Source organism: Thamnophis sirtalis, unplaced genomic scaffold, assembly GCF_051295495.1.
Source record: "Thamnophis sirtalis isolate CommonGarterSnake01/CBP01778 unplaced genomic scaffold, rThaSir2_p1.2 scaffold_4, whole genome shotgun sequence".
Classification (NCBI taxonomy): domain Eukaryota; kingdom Metazoa; phylum Chordata; class Lepidosauria; order Squamata; family Natricidae; genus Thamnophis; species Thamnophis sirtalis.
Genome location: NW_028261384.1, coordinates 21,917,162 through 21,943,368, shown reverse-complemented (window position 1 = coordinate 21,943,368; position 26,207 = coordinate 21,917,162). Strand labels below are relative to the sequence as shown.

The window sequence follows — 26,207 nt, the reverse complement described above, 5'->3', positions numbered from 1 at the left end:
TGCTATCCTCATCTTTAGAGCTGGATTCTAAGGCAGAAAAGGCTTTTAGGCCCTGCAAACTGACATTCTTTGGCTAATGGAATCTGAAGCATATGCATCCTGCCTGATTGAATTGTACAGGTAAAATAATTTGTGAAAGACAATTCCTCAAGTAACCAGCACTAAGCCAGGCAGGGCTTTAAAGATAATATCTAGTAACTTGAATTTTATCCAGAAGCACTGAGATTGAGCATCAGAATACATTACAGTAATCTAGATAAGAGGTAATGAGGGCATGAGTGACAATGAGAAGCCCCCGCCCCTCCCAAAGTCTAAGAATGAGTACAACTGGTATATAACCTGCAGGTATGCAAAGACCCTCCTAGCCACAATTGCTACTTGTTCTTTGAGCAGGAACTGTGAGTTCCAAACTATACACCGGGTCTGTCTAAGGCCCAGTGTATGATTTGGGTCTGTCTAAGGCTGTGCCTCTTCATTCAAGACCAACAAATGGAAGATTACCCATACAGGAAGATCCAAATACCCAAAGTGACTCCATCTGAGATCTATTAGAAATTACCCTATAAAATAGCAATAGCACTTAGACTTATATACCAATTTACAGTGCTTTACAGCCCTTTATACACAGTTTGCAGAGTCATCATATTGCCCCCAACAATCTGGGTCCTCATTTTATCCACGTTGGAACATGGAAGACTGAGTCAACATTGATCCTGATGAGAATTGAACCCGAACTGTTGACAGTCAGCAGAATAAATCTGCAATACTTCATTCTAACCACTGTGCCACCACAGCTCCTGCTTTGTGCTTCACTGATATTTTTCTGAAAGAAATATTTTTAATGAAATGTGTGTTAATGTTCAAAACTGAGATGATGATATTTCTGAAATCCATCAGATTAATTGCAATTTTTTTTTAGTCTTATGATTCTGCAGATGACTGGTCTGAGCACATTAGTTCTTCTGGCAAAAAATATTACTACAACTGCCGAACAGAAGTTTCACAGTGGGAAAAACCAAAAGAATGGCTTGAAAGGTAAATAATTAATATAGACATAAATTGTAGAATAATAAACTTACTAAATTGTTTCATTTTAATTAATTATCCTATTTTTTAAACACCAGAGAGCAGAGACAAAAAGAAGCAAGCAAAATGTCTGTCAACAGTTTCCCAAAAGATAGAGATTACAGAAGAGAGGTGATGCAAGCGACTGCTGCTAGTGGATTTGCTAGTGGAAGTATGTCTATTTTATGCAATAATATTCCTGTGTATATGTTCTTTTTGAAATTATTTTTCTTCAGTTGACCACATGTTATAAAATACGTCATTCTTTAATTTATGTCTTTCTTTCCCTTAATAACTAGTTATCTAATATAGTCACTGAAAACTATGCATTGTATATCAACAGAAGAAAATAAAGGTTTTTTTTATTTTGTTGGTACTACTTCAGGGGTGTCAAACTCGATTTCATTGAGGGCAACATCAGAATTGTGTTTGACCTTGGCGGGCCAAGACCACCGAGTCTCCATTACTGGCCACGTCGGCTGTCCCGGACACCATTTCTGGCGGAAACTGCCTCCTACAGCCCTCTGCCAAGCAAAACGGAGCTTGGAGAGGCAGTTCACAGCCTGCCTGGGTTCCATTTTTGGCCACAATGGCTTCCTGCAGCTCTCTGCTAGTGAAAACAGAGCTCGCGAGGTCGTGCACAGCCTCCCCAAGCTGCGGGCCAGTCTTTCACTGTTTCCAGGATGGGCCTGCAGGCCAGGATCCAGCCCCTGGCCTTGAGTTTGACACCCATGTACTACTGTGCTATGATAGCGTGCAAATACAAATTACATACATTCATATATACATATACTTACAACTATTCATTCAGCAACGGTTTAAAATTACAACGGTGCTGAAAAAAAAGACTGAAGTTGCAGTCTTTGCATGGCTGTTCAATCACTTAATCAAAATGCAGGTTGAAATAAAAAAGGAGTCATACAGGGGTGCCCCTTCTCTCCTTTGATGTTTATATTAACTTTGGAAATTTTATTAAATGAAATTTGGAAGGACAGGGAATAAAAGGTTTAAGACTTAAAAATGAAGAATATAAGGCCCAAGCCTATGCCAATGATTTAGTATTTGTTCTAGAGGACCCATTAGAATCCAGCCTGAAATTAATTCAAAAATTAGAAGAATATGGCGAAGTGGCAGGGCTAAAGATCAATAAAGACAAAACGAAAATGATAACCAAGAACATGACAAAAAAGCCAATGGAGGAACTGGAAGTAGCAACTAGAATGCAAATAACAAAGAAAGTGAAATACTTGGGGATCTGGGTGTTGGCAAAATGTTCCACAATTAAGGATGATAATTATAATAAATTAATGATACAAATAAAGATTTTGAAAGTTGGAAAATATATTCAGTTATCACTCATGGGATGTATAGTGACAATTAAAATGAATATTTTACCAAGAATCTTATTCCTGTTGTAAGCTGCACCTATTAATCTGGGTAAAAAATTCTTTCAAGAATTAAACAAAATAGCCGCTAGGGTTCATTTGGCAGAGACAAAAAGCGAGGATTAAACTAAAGTCAATGCAAGACAGCAAGGAGAGGGGAGGCTTAGCATTACCAAATTGGGATTTATATGCATCAGGGTTAACAATAACATTGGTGAAGGATTGGATAGAGCTAAAGGATAAAAGAATTTTAACCTTAGAAGGCCATGATTTGCAAGCAGGCTGGCATACATTCCTATGGGATGATAAAAATGAAACACACAAATACTTTCAAAATCATTTAATCAGAAGAGCGTTATTGCAAAAATGGCTCAAAATAAAAAAAAATCCACCATGTGAAAATCCCGAATTGGCTATCACCGACAGAAAGGACGACTGACTCAAATTTTATAGATTTGAACAAAATGCTAAGATACAGAGACTTAATTGATAGACAGGGAAATTTAAAAACAATTGAAGAATTGGCAGATCAGAACATGAAAGTTGACTGGCTACCTTACCTCCAAATCAAAACTAAATACAGTAAAGATACTTAAATTATATGACATTGAAACAGAACCACACGACTTGGATAAAATTATTCAAAGCTCAGATAGAAAGATGATAGGGAGAAAATATCAATTCCTCCTGAAGTATAAAATGGAAGAGAAAATTTTGAAAGAACAAATGATAAAATGGGCACATGGTTATAATATTGAATTAGACAAATGGGAAAATTTTGGGGGAACAAACTTAAAAATGACACTTTTGGCAAACCTTTTTTTGCTCGCGTGCTATAAGGGGGGGGAGCACAGTGGGGTTGTGCGCAGGCGTGCCACACTCATAATGCAACATGCGACACACATACCCCCAGTGTGCATGCGCACATGAGAGGCCCTTACCCCCCATTTTTTGCATGCTTTTTTCTCCCATCCCTCCTTTATAGGAGCCTGGGGAGAACGAAAACAGCCCCCCCCCCCCCGGAGGCCCTCAGGCAGCTTCAGGGACCTTCAGGAGGCTTCCCTGAAGCTTCCGGAGGGCTTAAACCGGTCCTACAAACAAAGTCATTTTTAGTCCTTCACAATGTCAGTTGCATACAAGGAAAACCAGTACAAAACGTTTTACAGATGGCACCTGGCACCAACAAGGTTAGCTAAAATCTTAACAAATACCTCCCAAAAATGTTGGAAATGCAAATCAATACACGGAACATATTACCATTTATGGTGGACCTGTGAGGAGGCCAAAATTTTTTGGAAAATTGGCTGGAGGCAATAACGGGGGTTAAAATAGAATAGAAACCTGAAGTTTTTTTTATTAGGAATAATGTCTGTGAGATACAAAAAAAGAAATCCAGTATTTAGTACTACATATAATTACGGCGGCAAGGATTGCCTTTTCTCAGAAATGGAAAAACAAATTAATTCCAAGCGAAGATGAAATAATAAGAAAGGTTATGGATTGTGCTGAAATGGACAAACTAACTAAAGAATTCCAGGGAAAAGAAGAATCAGAATTCTACCAGATATGGGATAAATGGTATAGGTGGATGGAGGAAAGAAACAAGAATCAATGAAAGAATATAACAAAACTCAAAAAAATAATAGTTATGACAAATAAGAGGGTTAAGAATGGTGAAATCCAAATGAAATACAATAGAAGGGGAAATAATATAAGGTGAGCGGTATCGATTAATAATTGCTATTAGAAAGAACAGGAAGCTCCTGTTTGTATTGTATTGTGTAAATGTGTACATCTAAGTTTTGTATGTTTATATTTTATATGTTTGTTAATAAAAAAAATTTTTTTTTTAAAAAAAGCAGGTGCTTGGTAGCTTTCGGCCACAGGTATTTTAAGTCTCCCTTGTTTATCTCCCCCATCTCCAAATCTCTGTCCTTTTGTTTGGCCTGGACCCTGCAATTCAAGGTGGCAAGCAGCCCTAAAATACATGGCTCTGCAGTGCTTACCGTACCCCAGGAAGCCTCAGCAACCACCAGCAAGCATTCATTTGCGCAGCTCTTTTCCATGATTGGTGGAGTCAACAGTCATGTAGGGTTCACTTTGTCCAGTAACCAATAGGGCTGAGTTTACAGATTATAAAGCCTTTCTCCTTGCTTTTCTTCCCCAGCTTTTTAGACTCAGCCAGTTCTGGGCTGGATGTGTAGTTGTATTTCTCTGATTATATTGTTCTTTCTTACTAATTGGCTATTTCTAAAACTTTCATATTTCAATCCCTGCCATTCTTAAGATCTTGCAGACAGGCGAAGTGCTTATATTAAGCAAGGAGCTTTGTTCCTCACTGCGGACCTAGCCATGTGGCTGGGAGAGCCGTTTTAAAGCGACAGAGGCTTTTTTCCCTCTCAGCAATCGTCAGAGGCTTGTATTAGGCAGTGGAGCAGTTCCGACACTTCTTCTTTTGAACGGATTGCTGGAGGTTGCCCCGGTGACAAGCCCAAGGGTGGTAACCCTGCGGTTGTTGTCAGGGACACAGCGCTGGGGCTGGAAAGCTCTCAGGAAGATCGCTGTTTCCCTCAGAGATTGCAGCAGGCGCTGTTTCAAGCCAGCAGAGAGTGTGTGACAGTTGATTTTGGCGCGAAGAGCAGCAAGCGCCATTTTGAAGCCAATGGTAACGGCTCTTTTCCAGCATTTACCTTGAGGGTGGCTATTTCTGCTTGACTTCTAATGATGGCTTCCAGCACAGGAGATGGGGCAGTAATCTTCCACCAGAGAGTCCTACTGCTGGCTCTTCATCAGCTCAAACTTCTAGGAAAAGGGTGGCAGCTGAGGAGCTCCTTACAAAGGCTTCTAAGACAGCAAAAAAAGGGAGAAAGGGGCAGCTCAAGTCCTCATCGCACAAGAAGCTCCCAGCAAGCGTACACAGGATGGCAGAGAGCCCTCACCCATTCCAGATGATTCCTGTCTCTCCTGGTAGCCCAGGACCGTACCCCAGGAAGCCCCAGCAACAACCAGCAAGCATTCATTTGCACAGCGCTTCCCAACCTCACATGATACACTCCACCAAACAAACCAGCAAGCATTCTTTCACTCTCTGTAAGTGTCAACAAGCTTTCATTTGGCCACTGCCCCTTCTTTTCCTGTTCCCTATATCAACCTTTTGCACCCAGGATTTCTCTGCTTTTGCTGTCTACTTTTTGGACCCAGCTTCTCTAGCAAACATTTTTTTACAGATGATTACAACTGAACTGTTTTCAGAAAGATGTTGAAAGATGTGGGGAGAGAGAGCTGACGTCGTGACGATACGATGTGCGATCTTGACGCTCCAAGATCGCAATTGATATTTCTGCCACTGGGAGGTCCTTTTGGCCTAAACTGTCCCAAAGAGATAGTGATAGAGAAGAGTATGCCCTGCTGATCTCAGGGACACTGCAGAGTCTCTGATTTATCCAGGAGAAGCTTTTTTTCCTGATGACAGAAACCCAGCCCTGAACCTGCTGAAGTTGGGACAGCTCCGGAACTAACCAAAGAAAATTAAAACTAAATTAAAATTGAAGACAAAAGAAAACAAGTGACAAAATTAAGCTACATTAAACTTCTGTGTTATCCTTTTTCAAAAAATTCTCTTTTTTACAAATGGAAGTTCTGCAAATGTTTCCTATTTTTTAAATTGGAAGGCTCAGTTTTTCTTCTACTTTTTATTTTTTACTTTTTCTATATATACTTGTGGATTAAAAATTTCTTGCTTTTTGGAGAGGGTAGGGCCAAAGTTGTGACGAGATGACGTGCGATCTCAAAGCTCTTGAGATCGCAGTCGACACTTTTATTACTGGGCGGTCTCAACGGACCTAAACCATCCAGATGGTTAATAGGAAGATTACGTCTTGCTGATCTTGGGGATATCGCAAAATCTCCGAAAAAAGCAAGAAAAGAAATCTCCGAAAAAAAGCAAGAAAAGATCTTTGAGCTGGTAATAAAAATTCCAGTCAAAAGACTGACGAAGTCAGGGCGGCTTCAGAACGGAACGATGTGGAAAAAGAGAGTGTTTTCAGCTGGTGAGAACGGACTGCCTATAAAACCTGAAAACCAACTCAAAGAATAGAACTTAGCAGCGAATTTGATCTTTGTAATGGTTCTGAACAGTGGTTATCTTACTTTTTAAAGGCTATTTACATGGATTGAATCTAAGCAAACCTTTTTCAAATGGATGGATTAAGCTTTCTTCTTCTAACATTTCTTTGTGACTTTCTGCAAGCTACAGATTGATTGTTTTGACTTCGGCATTGCAAGGTTTTAATGCCTGGCTGTTTGGCTTAAGATCTGATAAGATTCTACAGTTGTCCCTTTGAAGTTTGTTCTCGCTTACAAAGAGCTTGTGAATGTATGTTTTAATCTTGCTGACCTTCTAAGAGAAAGTAACTGTATGAATATGGCGTACATAGAGTCTTTGAATTTGCAAGGAATACTTTCAGAACTGCAAAAATTATTAAATACGGAGGAAAAAAATTGAGAGAAAATTGGAATATTTGGAGCATCTAACAATAAAATGATGAAAAAATTGAGGATGTTTTTCAAATACAAAATAAGGAGATTGAAATTCAAAAAACTGAAATGGAAGACAAATATAAAGAGATTAAACTTGTTGATATTCATGGCAATTGGTTTATTTCTGAAAAAAGAAAGAATGGAATATTGAAAGAGGAATTAAATGGAGAGAAAATTTATTTCAAAGGACAGAACATAGAAGAAGAAGAAGAAAACATTAAAGATTATATAGACTATGAAATCCTATTTGCAAAATATTTGATAACACTGTTGATAATCAAAGAGAAGCTGAATAAGGAAACAGAAAGAGGGCATCAAGACTACCCGAGAGATATTACAAGCAAGGAGTTGCTAAGAGGAGTCCATACAGATTTGATCAAGAGGATGTTTGGAGGACTGGTTCCACAAATGGCAGAAGACATTAGATTGTTTTGCTACTGGAAAGATACAGGTTGATGGAAGAGTATAATTTAAAACTAGCTAAACCTAGTTAGATTTGGTGACAATAGGTATAGTTAAATAAAAATTAATAACGACAGTAATGTATATAATGTGTAGTGTTATGCTAAGTAATAATTGGATATGAATATTAAATGTTACCCATGAAGGGAAGGCTAGAAATCCTTTTGGACTATATATAAAGGTTATTAATAATAATGACAATAAAAAAGAACAAAATTAGACAGTTAAGTTTTAATTATTAGGGGAAAATGTTTTGATATAGGATATAGTTAAATAAAGAAAGGATAATGATAATAATATATATATATATATATATATATATATATATATATATATATATATATATATATATATATATATATATATATATATATATAATGTATAATATAAGGGAATTGGATGTAAATGATAAACAGGGATTTGGAAAGGAGGATTAGAAAATTTTGGTATTAAATATTATGGATGTTTAGCTAGAATAGGATATGAGGATTTAATGTTAATGGAGGATTTTATAAATAAAATCATCCTGGCTGGGAGAAAACTCTTGGTCCTTTCGGATGTGGCAGCCTTAACGACAACGGTCTACGCCTACTATCATTTGCAAGCTTCAATAAAATGGTAGTTTGCAACACGTGGTTTCAGCACCCGATCCATCACAGGCACACTTGGTTTTCAAATAATGGCAGAGACAAAAGTATGCTGGACTATTTCCTAGTGCATAAACGATTCCAGAGCGCTACTCATGATGTTCGAGCAATGTGTGGAGCCTCTATCGGATCGGATCATCATCTGGTCAGGGCAAAATTCCGACTGCACCTAAAGGCACCCAATACTACTCAGCCCACAACTACCCTCGACTACGCAAATTTATCCGACCCAAACAGCCAAGCCAAATTTCAACTTTTGCTACAGAACAGATTTTTTCCTCTGTTAGCGGACAACATTGACGAAAACTGGAACTCAACAAAAAACTCCATCATTGATTCACTTAATGAAATCTGCCCCCCCCAAAAAAGGAAAATAAAACCTTGGATTTCGACTAATACCCTAAATCTTGTCGAACAACGCGCAAAAATAAAGAACATTGACCACAAACTATACCTTTACCTTAACAGGCAAATTAAAAGGCAGCTTAAGGCGGATAAGGAGGCCTGGTGGAAGGCAAAAGCCTAAGAAATGGAACTGGCCAGCAAAAACCACGACTCACGCTTACTCTACAGCATCCTGCGAAGCTGCAATGGAAAATTTAAAGCAACGAGCTCAAACCTCAAAGATCATCTCGGAAACCCCATAAAATCACTAATGGGTAAACTGGATAAGTGGAAAGAACACTTTAGCCAATTACTGAATCGCCCCCACCCCACCAGCCTAGACCAACGTCTGATGGAGAATGCGGACTTACAATTACCAAGCGCAATTAACGACCATCCTCTGACAGAGGAGGAAATCCGTGCTGCAATTAAAAGACTTAAGAACCGAAAGGCACCTGGGGTAGACAATATCCCTGCTGAAGCTTTGAAAGCGGGAGGAGAACCGATAGTAAAACAATTGAAATGTATATACTCTGCCATCTGGGACCAAAGAGTTGTGCCTCAAGACTTCAAAGACTCGATTATTGTACCAATCCACAAAAAGGGAGACCCAGCCGATTGCAAAAACTATAGAGGAATAAGTTTGCTATCAACATCCGGCAAGCTCTTAACCTCTATAATCCGATCCAGACTACTGAAAGTCAGAGAAACTAATTGCAGGAAAGAGCAAGCCGGTTTCAGACCAGGAAGAGGTTGCACAGACCAAATATTTACCCTGAGACAACTAGCCGAATCATGCCTGCGTTACAAAAAGGACACTTTTTAAGTATTTGTGGATTTTTCATGCGCCTTCGATAGCATAGATCATTCATCGTTGTGGTGCGCCCTTAAAGCTGAATCAATCCCTATGCTACACTCAACATGCTTAAAGCTTTTTACAAAGGAGGGAATGAGCCGGACAAAATACCTGGGAAATGTGTTCCCACCATTCTCAATAACTACCGGCGTCAAACAAGGCTGTATTATTTCACTAATGCTCTTCAATATAACCATGGATTGGATCCTCAGACAAACTTTTAAAGACACACCAGGCGTTCAAATCGGGGCTCAGCTGTCTCTCACGGACTTGGTGTATGCTGATGACATCGTCTTCTTTGCTGAAACAGCCCAAACCGCCCAAAATACCCTGGATGCATTACAAGCAAATGCTAACAAGCTCGGCCTGGTGATAAATGGTGCAAAAACCAAATTCATTTTCACGGGCACTGAACCAGCTCAACTGCACCTCGAAGGCAACCCTATCGAAAGAGTAGACACGTTTAAATATTTGGGGTTGATCATCGACAGCCAACGTGTAGTGGCTACAAATGACATCAAAAGCCGCATTGGCAATGCTACAGCCGCATTCGCCTCTTTAAGGAAGTGCCTGTGGAGCCAAAATGACGTGACGATTGCGACCAAGATGATATTTAATGCTTCCATCCGCACAATCTTACTGTATGGCTCGGAGTCGTGGACTTTACTTAAAAGCGACCTGAACCTATTAGAACGATTCCAGCTAAGATGCCTGCGCAACATTCTGCACATAACTCTACGGGACCGATGGAAAAACGAAACGGTATTGCAGCTGTGTAAAAACCAAACTACAATCGAACTTTACCTAAGAAGACAACGACTTAGATGGTTTGGACAGGTTTGCCGTATGGACAATAGCCGATTACCTTACCGATCGATTTAACTTGCTGCGACTGGATGGGTGGAAAATCGCACGAAATACCCCAAAGAAAACGTGGATATCCCAAGTGGCTCACGATCTTCAACCACTCCATTTCTCGATAACCGATGCCCAACAAGCCGCCCTAAATCGGAATCAATGGCGTGCTGTAATCCGTGCCCCTGGCCTTCACAATGCAACGGTCACTGCCTTATGGACGTTGACATTTACGAAGATTAAGTCCAAGTCCAAATGCCAGTATGTGGTTATGTATTAAATCTTGGTATATTTTATGAGAAGGACGTTTAAATAATCATAGTCAAATAAAAGTGGAGGTATGATAATGGTAGTATAATAAATATCCGAGTTAAGATATTAGAGTTAATATGAATTATATTTGTTGATGGTGGAAAAGATGCACAAAAGCCTTTTGTAACCAACTGGTACACTTTCTACAAGTATGTAAAGAAAGAGGATTTGTATGTTTGTTTTGAAAATAAAAATATATATATATTTTAAAAAATCTTGCTTTTCTACAACGTTTGATTGGATATTTTTTTTATTATTATTAAGAATTTTTCTCCGTAAGTCTGCTATTTAAAAAGGGCTGTAATAGCAGAGAGAGAAAAAGTAACACTGCCACTTTAAGGCTGGGAGCTGAATCATTGTATTTTCTTTCCGCTCTTTGATCATCGGAGTTCCTTTTAGTTTGTTTATTGAGAGTGATAGTGGAAAGAGCACAGTTTGTTTATATAGCTTCTGTTTCCAAGTTTTTGCAGTGAAGGCAAAGTTTTGACTTGAAAGATTATAATGAACTTGTTTGGAATACAATAAAAGCCTCGAATGCTATAGTGGCAGTGTTTATAAGTTGGAAGGATGGCACAACATGAAAAACATTAATATTGCAAATGATTATGTTTAAAATTCAAAAGATATTAATAATAACAGAGAAAATTGAGATGCGAATGGATGACGTAGAACAAAGAACAACAAAAAAAGATGGAAAAATTGAGAATATTTATCAAAAGAAGAAAGTTGAAGACAGTTCCAAAAATTGAAGGAAAAAAAGAACAAAGAGATAAGAAAACTGTGGATACTGACAGCACACTGAGCGTGGTTGGAAATAGTAAGAGTGGACTTTGGAAAGGGGAGATAGGTGGACTGGAACTCTACCTCAGACCTCAAAGTACAGAAGAAGAAAAAAAAATTGATGGAAGTAAGGAGAAAAATCTTGACTGAAATATCAGTGATAACCAAAGATAAGTTGATGAAAGGAACAGATGGAGGGTTTTGAGTGCTCATAAGATATACATAGACCAACAAGCTGCGAAAAGAAGTCCATAAAAGATCCACTAAGAAAACAACCAGAATATTAATTCCACAAATGACATGAGATATAAAACTTCACTACTAGTGGAAAGATACAGATTGATGTAGTGAAAGTTTATAATAAAAATTAAGTCAAATTTAGTTAAATTTAGAGTATTATATATAGTCATATAAATGAGTAATATTGATAATAATACATATATTGGTACTAGTTTGAGGATATGAAATTATACAAACTGCAAATGAGGACTATGGAAGGAGACTTAAAAGTATTTGTTATTAAGTATAATCAATTTTTATTTAGAATATGTTAGAAAGATAAAATGTTATTGAATGGAATGCTATTATATAGTTTTACCTCAAATTTAGACTATTTCATACAAAAGAATGTAAAAGCAATTTATAGTCAAATGAATGTTTAATAATTATAATAATTTTTTATATAATATACTGGATTGATGATATGAGAATCTGTTTGAAATTAGTTGATAATTTGTGATATTACATACATTTGAAAGTGAGGACTATGAAAGTGATGCACAAAAACTTTCAATCAAACATCATGCTGTACGTGATTGAAGAAGGTTCTATGTGTTATTTGTTATCTGTTTTTGTCTGACAAAAAAAGAAAAATATTCTTAAAAAAACCAAGAAATGATATACAAAGATTTTTGGGTTTGCGGAAATACCATCCCAAGAAAATAGAAATTAAGAGCTGGAAGAGACACCTACAGCAATAGAAAAAGGAAGAGAGTAAAAGAAGGGAAGGAAGAAAGAAGGTGAGGAGAGGAAGATGGAAGGGGGAAGCAGAGAAGGAGAGAGGATAAGAAGGGGAAGAGGTAGAGGGAAGTAGGGGAGAGGTAAGGGAAGAAGGAAGGAAAAGGAGACGAAGAAAGTAGAGAAGGGAGAGAGGGAGAGAAAGGAAGAGATGAGAAGAAGAGGGAAGGAAGGTAGTGAGGAAGAGGAAGATGGAAGGAAGAAGGAGAGAAGGAGAGGGGAGGAAGAGGAATAGAGGAGGAGGGGAGAGGTAAGGAAAGAAGGAAGGGAAAAAAGGAATGAAGAAAGTAGAGAAGGGAGGGAGAAAAAAAGGAAAGGAGGTGGTGGTGTCAAAATAGGCGAGGGATGGTAAACAAAACAACCCGAATGGAATATTACAATTCTATAAATGGAATTTGTATTTGTATACTTTATTTGTATGCCGCCCTTTTCCCTGAGGGGACTCAGGGGGGCTCACATTTCAAGAGGAGGGGAAGACAAACAAGTTACAACAAGAAGACAGTACATTGTTAAAAAAAAAAGCACAACAGTGACAAATGACAAATGTATTAGAATTATGAATGTTTAAAAAAAGAATAATAATAAGAATGTGAATGTATATATAGAGAACAAAAAATAAAAATTTTATTAAGAAAAAGAAAGATGTGCAAAGATAGTCCAGCTTTAGCCACTTTGGAAATGGGGGGTAGGGAAGGCCCTCAAAGACAACGTAGCTTTAAATCAGTTTGGATATTGCAGAGGGAGGCTTCTGTAGACAGCACAGCTTTTCAAAGTGGCTAAAACTGTCTGTGTTCACAAACATCTCTCCTTCCCCCCTTTCAAGGTGGCTAAAGTTGTGCTGTCTTTGAAAACCTGAGGCTGGGAAGAAGTAAACCCAGAATGGCATGAATTAGGGTTTAAATTCACTTAAGAACCTGCAATTCTCAGTTACTGACCACAATAGGGAAAACAGGGACATCCATCATCAGTTGATGCAGTCACCTAACAACTAGCTGTATTACATTTATAACCACAATGACTTACTGACAGAAATTCTAGTTCCAATTGTGATTGTATGTTGAAGACTACCTGTAGATTTTAAAAAGTCAACCTATTGAATTTCAAGTTCTTAGAAACATTCATAGATACCTACTCTTCTGCTCTAACATTTAAACAACTTTACTATTTTTTGATAATGGGGATGGTACAAAACTTCATTTTGGTTTAATCAATGTTTAAGTACTTAAAAAAAATTGTATACTAATATCCGTTGATACTGAAATAGAAAAAAATAGTAAATGCAGTATGTTAATAAAGCACTAACTTGGTATTTTCTATTTCTCTTTTCAACTTTGTGACTGATAAAGTGGAAGAGAAGCATTCCAGTGACGCCGCTAACATGCTTCCACAGAATATTTTGTCTCAGACAAGTAGACACAATGATAGAGACTACAGACTGCCAAGGACAGAAACTCACAGTAGTTCTACCCCAGTACAACATCCAATCAAAACAGTGGTTCATCCTTCTACTACTCCAAGTTCTGTTCCTCCTAGTCCATTTTCTCTACAGTCAGATCATCAGCCAAAGAAATCATTTGATGCAAACGGGGCATCTTCTTTATCAAAACTGCCTACACCCACTTCTTCCATCCCTTCACAAAAAACAGAGAGAAAAAGCTTGTCAGGTGTGTATTAATCTATTTTGTGTTGAATATTGGGACTGAAACATGTATCCTTAAAATAATAATGTGCTCTGTCTTAATAGGAAACCTAAAGTTTTCTATCAAGTACAAACTCTGTACTTCTGTGTGTCCATTTTAGTACACAGTAGTAAATCTCATATGCCCTATTGTTAAATTTATTAATTTCTAGGAATTTCAATATAGAAGTATTCTGTATGAGAAAAAGACTTCTTGGTATTTCTCATTTCTTCAGTGCGCATGTGATGTGATATGATATACTGATCATGTGATAAGTTTCAATCTTCCTCTTTAAGATACATTTTTAAATGTTAAAGAATTTTGTGGCAGGATGGCTAGGAAAAATCCACATGAGTGGATCTCTGTAGATAATGATATTTTGAGTTTGCTATTATGAATTTTATTTTTCCATTGATTTACTGGTCAAATTTTTACAGTTTTAATGTTACTAAAATAATGAAATAGATTTAGGCTGGTATTGGACATATTACAGTTTTCAATTTTTGTCTTTTTTCATCCTCTTTGATTTCAATAAAGGGATAAGAATTATCCCTAATTCTTAACTGTAAGCTTGTGGAAAAGTGCAATAGCTCAGTAATAGATATGCTCTCTGTATATTTTGGAGCCTCATCATTATGGTCACAACTGTGGATGGCCATTAAGTAAGATAGCCTCACTTAACAACTCCCATTCTTTGTTCTCCCAAATGCTTCTATTAAACAAGCATGTGGGTTGTTAAGAAAAGCATGGGATTCCTCATGGGTGGGTGGGAGCTCTCTGAGGCCCAATACTCAGCTGGGACCATAAAGGAGGCAGACAAGCAGCAAAGAGCTTTGCAAAGCCAAAAGCAGCCCAGCAGGGAAGAAGAGCTCTGCTAGCTTATTGCCTAGAGCTATGATTCAAAGCCAGAGAGGCTTCCAACAAGCCTCTTTGCTTGGCCGATGAAGAAGCCATGCTTTTGGGCTGGGCCTCTCTGCCTTGATCTCTTTGGAGACTGCCTCCGAAGAGAAATGTCTGGTTCTTGCTAGCTTTCCAGAAGCCAGCTACTTGCATGTAAATCTTCAGGATAATCTTCCCAAAACATTTTCTTTTTTCAATACCTTCCTTCCCAATATTTTCTTAATAAAGAAAACAGAAAAAAAGCTGGGGAGAACAAACTTGTTGATTTTTCTGTCCTCCTCTTCCCGCCCCCTTCCCCCAATTAGATACAGAAATTAAATATTTTATCTTTACCCTCCAATCTTGATCCCTTTTAATCACCCTGGAAAGTGGGTGACACAATCTGTGAGTTACTTACCTCAATGAGTGACTGCCAGGCTGAAGAGCAGAGGAAAGGAAGCAAGGAATGTCTGGTCAGCTAGAGCTCAACATTTGCAATAAATGCCAACTGAGACAGAGGCTGAGTCCTTGGAAAGCTAGGTCCTTGGGAAGCTTTTTGCTATTTGTCTGACTCCCTTTAGATAAGTCCTAGCTGGGTCCTAAAGGGAGTCAACCAGCAGTGAAAAGCTTTCCAAGGACGCAGCCTCTGCTGAAAAGTAATTTTAAAAAATAAAGTTCAGCTGGCTAGAGAAAACACGTGCAGCAAATGGCCTACCGCAGCAGTGGAGTCCTTGAGACCCACCTTCTTCTGTTCCTGCTGGCAGTTTAAAGGAAATGTGCTCTAGCTGATCAGAGAAAAAAAGTTTTTGCTTGCTTCCTTCATTTCCTCTACTCTTCAGCCTGGCATGGTAAGATGTGCAGTAAATTTAGTGAATGAGGTGGTTAAAATGGATCAGGATTGGAGGGCACAGATGGAGAATTTAGTTTCAGGACTTAATGGGGGGAGGGGAAGAGATCAACAATTTTGTTCTCCCCAGCTTTCTTTTCTATTTAGTCCAGAGCTAAATAGATTTAATAGTCTGATTTTGTAGAAAGCAGTATATTCCTGTTTTCAAAGCCAAAAGTATTTTGCTATTACTTTATATCTTTTATATTCATAATTGAGAAATTAGTCTTACATATCATTTTTGTTGTTCTATTTTGAAAACTTGTTTTTAAATGTGTTACATGATTCTAGTTTATGGAAAATCTGTAAATGTGCTGAATTTTCAGGCATTTCTAATGATGATAGTACTTTTATATTAGCATACAAATAGCAAGTTGTTTTCCAATAGATAAAATCTGAGAACAAGGAGTTTAGATTTATAAGCTCTTGAACATATCAAGATACAAAGCAATTGTTAATGATTGGCTTTAATATCTTGCCTTGTTCAGAAGTCATTAATCTTACTTTTATCTTTGTAGCAGGAAACTAGTTAACAAAGCTTTCATTGATAAATGAGTGGGTCTAATAGTAGAAATGAGATGGCTAAATACAGAGGGCTGTTCTTTCATATGTCATGTTTTTGTCTATATCCGTGATGGTGAACCTATGGCACGTGTGCCACAGATGGCACGTGGAGCCATTTGTCAGCATGCGCGTGCTGGCCAGCTGGCTTCGGCCTTCTTTTGAGGCCTTTTTTCCTTGAAGCCTCTGGAGTGCGAAAAACCGGCCCTATGGGCAAACCAGAAATTCGGGAAGACACTTCTGGGTGGCTCGTAGGGCTGGTTTTAGCCCTCCGGAGTGTTCAGAGGCCTTCTGGAGGCTTCCCTGAAGGTTCCGAAGGGCAAAAACTGGCCCTACGAGCAACCTGGAAGTGACTTCCTGAATGTGACTTCCGGTTTGCTTGTAGGGTCATTTTTTGCCATTCGGAGCCTTCAGGGAAGCTTCCTGATTGCTCTGGAGGGCTAAAACCAGCCCTCTGTCCAAACTGGAACTTCCAAACTTCCGGTTTGCCCGTAGGACCGGTTTTTCATGCTCCAGAGGCTTCAGGGAAGCTCCTAAAGCCTCCAGAGGGCCTCTTGGGGGGGGGGGCGTTTTCACCCTTCCCAGGCTCCTATAAAGCCTCTGGAGCTGGTGAAAAAAAGTATGCCAAAAATGGGGGAGAGTGCTGGTTGTGCGTGTATGCGTGCTGCAGTCATGCGCTTAGCATTATGGGTGTGGCATGTCCGTGCATGACCCTCCTGCGCTCCCCCCCCCCCCCCGCTTTTGGCATGAGCCAAAAAGGTTTGCAATCACTGGTCTATATTATAGTTTATAATGTCAGGTGTTTTGTAGTTAAAGATGTGTACTAGTCAACTACTTACTGATCACTACTATTCTTTGAAGCTCAGTACTAGATAGGCAGTTCGGTGCCCAAAATTGGATATAGTACTTAAAGTGCTCTGACCAATGCAAAACTACATAATTACAAGAATTCCTTGACTTAAAACAGTTTGTTAATAACTATTCAAAGTTATAATGGCACTGAAAAAAGTGACTTATGGCCATTTTTCACACTTATAATCGGTACAGCAACCCTGTGGTCAACATGATCAAAATTTGGATACTTGGTAACTTAACTCATATTTATGACGGTTGCAGTGTTCCGGAGTCCCGAGATCCCCTTTTGCGATCTTCTAACAAGCAAGGTCCATGTGGAAGTCAGATTCACTCAGCAATTGTGATACTAATTTAATAACTGCAGTGATTCCTACCAATTGTGGCAAGAAAGGTCATAAAATGGGGCAAACACTGAGTTTGGAGGAACTCCTATTGACAGTGGGAACGCTCAATAAATGAAACTCTTTTACATGTTTTGTAAAATAATTTAGTTTGAAACCACTGAAATTTACTTATTGAGCCAAAGAAACGTAATGTAATATGTAGCAAGATTTGGTGATCAGAGCTGCAGCTCTAATAGCATTGAAAATGATAAATTTGCCTTGGCCATTCATTAGATTTGATAGTATTGCACAATTAATGTGTGATTGAAATAAGTCCATATGTTTATGGAGAAAATGAAGCAAGTACTGTGAAGTAATTCATCAACCTTAGAAACATGGAAAATAGGTGGCAGACAAAACCTAATGGTCCACCAAATCTTCCCCTTTAGTTTTTTAAAATTTCAATTTATTCATTTTTTAAAATTTATTTTAATTTTTAATTATTGGTGAATGATAGGCTTGTGCTTATCCTAACCATGTTAGGATAGCTACTAATTATTGACCCACTACCTACGCTGGGAGTTGGTTCCAAACTTACTCTGTCTATGTAGTAAAGCAATCTAATTTTAATTCCTATCAGTTTGACATTGTGTCCCTGTGTTCTTGATTTTTATTTAATATTGAAAATACTGCCTTCTAGAATTGTATTCACTTTATATTTAAAGGTTTAAATCATGTTCCCCTTTCCTTTCTGTCCTTCATGCTGTACATATATACAGTTCCTCCAATTTTTGCTGATATGTTTTGAGTCTCGGACCTTGAAAGAAAAACTTCTTTCTGCCCTAGGAGAGAAACATCTTCCTAGGATTGAACTCTTAACTTTCCAAGTGGGAGGCAAGTGTCTACCACTGGGCCACAATACCACCTATCTTAGTGAAACCAAGGGATTTATAAACTTTCAAAACCCAAAAGAGCAAAATATTTGCTCATATTTTATCTATTCTAAAAGCTTCAGTACTATCTGATCAAATGGACTAATAAAATGGATTAATATAGATGTTGCTGTTCTTTGATGCTACATTAAAATTAGATTGTTAGTGCTTTCTGCTCTGTAAATTCACTGTCATCCAATGGGTGTTTTATGTTGAACTTCATTCAGCATTATTTTCTTTGGTCAACTACTTTGGGAAATTAAAGTTTGGTCATATGATAATTTTAGAATAATAATTGACAAATTGATAATGTGTCAAACTATTTTATATGCCTTCTCTTCCTGGAGCATTTGTGAGAGAGTAGAAGAGGCACAGATGATGATAAGAGGTCATATTTCGGGGAATGCAACTTTATGTCCTTAAAACCTATCTCGTGATGACATCTTATGAAGGGGTGGGTGGGGATTCAATTTCCTGTAACTGATATATGATAGGTAACAGCAGTTTTTTGGGAAAAAGCAACTTTCCCCCCTTCATTTTCAGAATCTTCGGACAAGTCTCTATCCCACACCTGTACAACTCCTTCTACATCATCTGCTTCTGGATTAAATCTACCTTCTGCACCAACTTCATCTGCTTCTACTGTCCCTGTTTCACCTGTTTCGCAATCACCAATTCCTCCATTACTTCAGGATCCTAATCTCCTTCGACAGTTACTGCCTGCTCTTCAAGCCACCTTGCAGCTTAATAATTCTAGCGTAGATATATCCAAAATAAATGAAGGTAGGTTGGTCTTATAATTTTTTAAAAATTATTCAAATGTATTGATTGGGGAATTCTACTTTTATAAGAAGATACAGTAATAAAAATGGAATAAGATTGTTAGAAATTTGTGATCAGTATTTCTGGTTAATTATGCTGTGCTCTATAATACCTGGAAACAAATTTTGAATCTAGTATTTCCAGAGGAATCGTGTGAAAAGGAGCAGAACTTAACGTTGAATTCTACTTTTGATTATCTTATAGAAAACACTTCTTCCTATTCTTTCCCTCTTAAAAACCTAGTGTCTATTTAAAACATTATAAACAGTATTTATATACAGCCATTATTTTACTTCTTACATATGGTGACTATATCTTCAAGATTAGTAACTCTGATAAGTCTGTTGTCTATGAATTATCCAATATTTTTTAAGTCATCAAAGCTAGTAATTTACCACGTAAGCTGATAAATTCAGAAGATTAACAACTACATTGTGCAATTAATGTCCTGCACATTAATTTTGCCTATTTTGCTTGTCCTTCTTTCAGTGTCATTGGATGAACCTAGTTCTAGTTTTTTTAAGAGAAAGCAATTATTCCTATTTATTTTGATCCTTTTCTAATCTAGTACTATTCCAATGAAGAAGAAAAATAAAGAGATCTCAAAAGAAGTCAGCATGGCTGCACAAAGACCTCTGATAAATTGAAAGACAAAAAGACAAGTATAAAAATGGAAGAGAGGGCACATGACTAAGGTAGAATATCAGCAAATAGCCCAAACCAGCAAATATGAAGTCAGGAAAGCTTAGGCTTAAAAAAGAACTAAGGCTTCCAATAAAGTCAAAAGTAACAAAACAAAAAAAAAAAAAAACCAAACAAACCCACCCTTCTTTCAATATATAAACAAAGAAAAGTCAAGGAAACAATTGGTCTATGTGGGAGAAGGTAACAAGCAGTAGGGAAACAGCAGAACTACTTAACTAATTTTTTGCATTTGTCTTTCTACAAAAGGAAAAATATGGTTAAACCTATCAAAAAAAAAAATCTAAAAAATGCAGATTAAGAATGCAAGTCAAACCAAGAAAATGGTAAGAGAATACCTATCCACTATAGATGTTGAAATCACCAGGACCAGATGGATTACGCCCCAAGATTCTGAAAGTATTGGCAGACGTGATCTCAGAACCAATTGACCCTATCTTTCAAAAGATCATGGAGTGCTGGGGAATTACCAGATGCTTAGATCTGGCCCACGGAGCTGCCCTGGAAACAGTGAAGGACTGACCAGTGATGCCTCTGCCAGCAAAAATTGAGTTTGTGTTGACCTCCTGAGCTCCCTTTTTGCTGGCAGAGGGTTGCAGGAGGCCCTTGCAGCCGACATGTAGCCCTCCCAAGCTCCGTTTTCACTGGCAGAGGATTGCAGGAAGTTGTTGCAGCTGAAAATGGAGCTCTTGAGGGCCCTCTTGAGGGTTGCAGGAAGCCATCACAGCTAAAAACGGAGCCCGGGAGAAAGTTTTATCTGGCAGAGCGCTTAGACCACCACAAGTGTCCACAATACGAGTAACATTGAGCTGTCCACGCCCACCCTGGCCCTCTGAGGTCAAACACAACCCTGATGTGACCCTCAATGAAATTGAGTTTGACACACCTGCTCTAGAAGAAGGACCTTGATAGTCTTGAACACGGGACCCTATCTAACAAAATGAAATTCAGTGGTGAGAAAAGTAAGGTTTTATCTCTAGGCAAGAAAAATCAGATGCACAGTTATAGAATAGGTAGTGTATGACTCAATACTAGTAACTGCAAAGGGGATTTTGGAATCCTAGTGGACAATCATGTACATATGAGCCAGGATTGTACTGCAGTTGCCAAAAAAGCAATGCAATCCTAGGTTGCATTAACAGAGATAGAATCAAAACCACATGAAGTGTTAATATCACTACAATGCCTTGGTAAGACCACACTCGGAATATTGCGTCCAAATCCAGTTTTGGTTGCTATAATATAAAAAAGATGTTAAGATACTAAAAAAGTGCAGAGAAGAACAATAAAGATGATTAGGGGACTGGAACCTAAAACATGAAGAACAGTTGCTGAAATTTGTTATGTCTAGTCTAGTGAAAAGAAAGACAGGATAACATGATAGCAGTGTTCCAATCTTTCAGAAAGAGGGAAAACAACTTTGTTTATACAATTGCTAAGTTTTATCATAAATGTATAAAATAGCTTTAACTTACTTTGGTTTAGGGAACAATACTTTCATAATCTTTATTTGTATTAGTTCTTACAGCTGCTGTGACACAAGCTTCTCTGCAGTCAATTCTTCATAAAATTCTCACTGCCGGACCATCTTTTAATATAAGTTCCTTGATTACTCAAGCAACACAGCTTTCTACACAAGGTAATTTGAACGCTTCTTGTTGCTATCTTTGTGAAGTTGTCTGTATTGAATGTGAGCTTGACCGATGAACAATAATTGCCAAAATAATGAAAAGTTATTTTCTAGAGAAGCGCTGTTTATATCTAAGTTTATCTGAGGTAAATTCTGGGAAGTGATTAATGCTCTTATAGCATCCAGAATAAGTATATTCAGTAATGGAAAGAAAGTGTAAAATTTTATGCAATAATTTTATCTAATGATTGCCCCGCTGATTATCCACTGACAACTAAATTACCATTTTCCAAATTGTTTGGCTTGATTTGCATTTGTAATTATATTATTTATTACATTTTAACATTTTGTTTTGTTTCATATAGTATTTTGACAGGGAATACTTAAAACTGGAGCAGACAGTCAGTTTGATGTAAAGGCTGAGGCTAGAAACCAGGATATTGTGAATTCTGATTCTGCCTTATGCACAAAGCCAACTTGGTAATTTTGAACTAGTCAAATGTTCTCAGCCCAGAAAGAAAGTAGTGGCAAATCACTTCCAAAAATGTTGTCAATAAAACTTCATGGACTTTGCAAACAGTTTGCAAAAATCAAGACTGATTCAAAGGCGCACATAAATCTTTTTTTTAAAGATTAGATTTCTGCTTTGTACTAAAGTATTTTGAATTTCATGTAACGTCCTATTAATCTTGTTGAATGATTAACAATTAGGGGTAAAATAAATTCAAAGAACAGAGTGCCCTGGTTTCTTTTAAATGTCTCATACTTTGTGCCCCATGCAGCTTTAGAGTACTAGATATTTCAAATTAACATTACCAATTGCAAGATAATTTCTAGAGAAGACGTATTCTGTGTACTTTATTCACAAATAAGCAAATTTTTTATAATTTAAGATAGGAATAAGAATATTAGACTTTAAAGTTGGACTTAGTACAGCATGGAAACAAAATTAATCTTCATGCAATTTTCCAGTTATTTGTTATACCCTTTTCAACCACAAATAAAATGTACTCTGGAAACAGGTTTATTTAACTGGACTATTCCAATTTCTTTAAAATTTCTAAATGTTAATTGGAGTCTACGGGCTACTCGCTTCTGCTTTTGTTAGTCTCAATTCATAATTTCTGAAGTTCTGCCTGTTGTTTTAAAAGTACCAGATTTTTTTCTAAGAAGGAGCAGGTTGGTAATCACTGTGTATCCAACAGCCACCCCCTGCTTGTAAAGATGTATATCCCATCTTGGGTCTGTGTCATAGGTGAATTCTTGGTTATCATTAGAAATCCTCTTTAATACTGAAATCAAGACTTTCTCTGTATGTGTATGAGTAACCTTGAGAGAAAGGAAGAAGAGTGCAGCCTAGACAACGGTCAGATAAGCAAAATCTGAGTGCAAAGTGGAAATGTAATTTGAGTAAGCATCTCAGAGTTGGCCTTCACAAGTTCTCTGGAATGTAAAAGGAGAAAGGCTTTTGCAAGGTTCTATTACTCTTAACATTGTAATACGAATGATACTAATATTCATAATTTTTGAGTTTTGGTCTACTCTACCTCAAAGGACTGGTGATATGTGAAAAATATAATATTTTTCGCTCTATAAGACGCACCTAGCTTTAGAGGAGGAAAACAAGAAAATAAAAAATCTGCCTCTGCCTCCAAGCGCCAGCTTGTGGCTCATCAGGGCTCTGCCTCATTGCCTCCATTACCGGTCAGCTGAACTATAGCTGGATCCTGGCCTCTTGTAGCCCCCTGATCACCGGGCTGGCCAACCGGAAATAGCGCCATTGCTGTGTCTGCTGCCTCCTCTGGGGAATGCTGGAGCCACCAGTGTTTCCCAGCTATTGCCGCTCACCGGCAGTGGTGAATGGCTGTGGCAATCCCAGACGCCTGGAACAGCTGTTCTGTGATATTCCAGGAGGCTGATTCAACTGGTGGCGGTGGCAACGACAGATGGCAGCGGTGATCCCCGCCGCCTGGAACAACTGATTGGCGGTGTTCTGAGAGGCCAATTGAACCTCCAATAGGTGGTGGCGGTGGCAACAGGCCGTTCACTGCTGCTGGCTGTCGCCACACTAACCCCCTCTCCCCCCCCACTGTGGCCCGTCTGTGATGCAATCTTTGCTCCGTAAGGCGCACAGATATTTCCACTTACTTTTTTGGGCGGGGGGAAAGTGCGTCGTATGGAGCAAAAAATAATGTATATCTGTTCAGAAGTTTATGCATCCTTGTGATTTGGTTTAAAATAAAGTTACTGTTTGTGCAGTAGAGAAAATACACATATATTTTCAGATGCCTCTAGCAACTAGGACTGGGTAGTTTTTATTATAATCTAATTAAAAGAAAATATGCAGGTAGTATTTGCTTAATTACAGTAATTGGGACTGGAATTTTGTTTTAACTGATGCAGTTGTAAAGTGATATATCATGCTTAGCAATGGCAATCATAGCCATTCTTGTTGTCAGCAGTTAAGTGAGGGTTGTTCGTCGCTAAGTGGGAACCTCATGTGACCATAATTTGTGACTCCTGCTGCCTTCCCAAAAGCAAAGTTAATGGAAAAGCTGACAGAAAGTTACAAATCCTAGGGAGTGACAAGAAGGCTTATTGGTAGATGAGTACTATAGAATGAGGTGCCGGATTGAGGGATTGGCGAGTGTATTTGAGGAGGATTACTGCTGTAGCAAGGGTGCTACAAAATGAGTTTGTGCTATGGAGAAAGATCTTTGGGATATCATTCTCTATAGTGGGGCTCCTTGGGAGAAAAAATAGGAATAACTTACAACCTTCTTTGCCAATTTCCTGACTGACTTTGCTTATGGGAAGTTGGCAGGAAGGTCACAAATGGTGATGACATGGGATATTGTGACCGTTCTAAGTATAAACTGGTTGCCAAGTGCCTGGATCATGATCATGTGACTTTGGGGGCACAGCAACAGTTAGAACGTGGAGAACCAGTAATAGATACCACTTATTCAGCACAATCACAACTTTGAATGGTCATGAATGAGAAGTTATTAACTGAGGACTACTTGTATATATCAAGTATATACAACATTATTAACTGTAGCTTCAAGATTAATAAGATTAATAATCATGATATTAAAAAAATAAAGAGTCCTAGAAAGTAACATTGTAAATAATAATTTGAACATATTTTGACACTACTATTGAAAGGTTTTCTTCTTGTCATTTTGGCAAAAAGAAGGACATACACATTGCACACCATCCCATCCCAAAATCTAATTTAAATGTGGACACAAAAATAATCTATTGCTGCAAATCAGATACAGATTTATCCTTCCAAGTTTGTATGACCATTATATGAATCAACACCCTAAAAATCCACATTTCTGCATATTTTAATATATATCAAATATTAGCAATAGAGCTATCCTTAACACAAGAAAAATTGATTAAAAGCCTTTTCTGCCCTATTTATTTCAATCCTAAATTGGCAGTTGGCAGTCAGCCAATTACTGTTTCTATGTAGATGTCCATTTTTAGGCAATTACACCAGCTTATATATAAGATTGTATCTGGTTTGTGTTATGTTAAGAAATTTTCTTTGTATCAATCTCATTTTAAATCAAGAGAAGTAATTAGTAAAGTGATTTCACCACACGTTTATCAGAAAATTAACCTCATTATTCCACAAATATTATAATTACTATCAGATTCATGCCAAAGCAGGTGCTAGGCTGCAGGGAGACTCCTGACCTGGCGCTCCTGCATTCCGAAGCTTCCTTTCCATCCTGCACTTCTTCCACTAGCCAAGATCCTATCGGGGCTAATAGCAAGCAAGCTTGATTCAAAGGCTTTGGCTCTTGAGATCATTGCGCTGCCACCCAAAAATGCTATTACTGCGATCTCTGCCACCTGCAACCGCCCGAGAAGGGGCAGGTAAAGCAGGAGCTGCAGAGATCGCGGTACCAGCTTTTTGGGTGGCAACACAGTGATCTCAGGAGCCAAAGCCTTTGAATCAAGCTTGATTGTAGCCCATTCCAGGTTTTTAACTTCCCAATCTAGCGTTCCGAGAAAAGTCTTCGTAGAGAGGAGATTGTTCTTCTTCCCTTCCTCCCACTCCCACCCCTCAATCTCTCTGGATTCTCAGGAGCCAAAGCCTTTGAATCAAGCTTGATTGTACCCCATTTCAAGTTTTTAACTTCCCAATCTAGCTGAGAAATTTACCATCTCTGAGGCACCTTTCGTTTGCAGGAGGAGGAGGAGGAGGGCAGCTTAAAGCAGCGCCTCCTTAAACCAAAGCTTCTTGAGTAACTGGGAAAGAAGGCCGTGCTTTTTGGGCGGCAGTTTTCAGCAGGTTCCAAGTGCGGCTTTCTTTCCCAGTTACTCAGAGTCTTTGGTATACTCCTCCCTTCTTCTCCTCCTGCAAGTGAAAGGTCCCTCATAGATTTGGCACGCAGCTCAGGGGAAACAATGGCCACAATGACTTCACTCCCCAGCAATGTGAGGCGTCACTGCCACCGCCACCACCACCTAAGCCCTCCTGGGAGCCGAACCAAGCTGGAGCCCCAAAAGCAAAACTACTCTCCTTTCCAGTCATCACAATCTCTGCAGTGCCCACTTCACCTGTCCCTTTTCCAGATGACCAGGCTGCTAAATTCAGAGTATAAGACGCACTCAA

The 26,207-nt window shown here is 38.3% G+C and overlaps 1 protein-coding gene across 4 annotated transcripts in view; it reads left to right on the top strand.

Annotated features, from left to right (window-relative positions):
* WAC (WW domain containing adaptor with coiled-coil) overlaps nucleotides 1–26,207 on the top strand; it is a 71,320-nt gene that overhangs the window by 25,543 nt on the left and 19,570 nt on the right. For all 4 annotated transcript variants that reach the window (XR_015696323.1, XM_087712584.1, XM_087712582.1 and 1 more), the window contains exons 5-9: nucleotides 920–1,035; nucleotides 1,125–1,237; nucleotides 13,649–13,966; nucleotides 18,961–19,200; nucleotides 21,461–21,580. Coding sequence is in view for 3 of the 4 variants with exons in the window: in XM_087712584.1 (XP_087568710.1) it covers nucleotides 920–1,035; nucleotides 1,125–1,237; nucleotides 13,649–13,966; nucleotides 18,961–19,200; nucleotides 21,461–21,580 (907 nt within the window). In the remaining variant the exon portion in view is untranslated. The remainder of the gene's footprint in view (nucleotides 1–919; nucleotides 1,036–1,124; nucleotides 1,238–13,648; nucleotides 13,967–18,960; nucleotides 19,201–21,460; nucleotides 21,581–26,207) is intronic.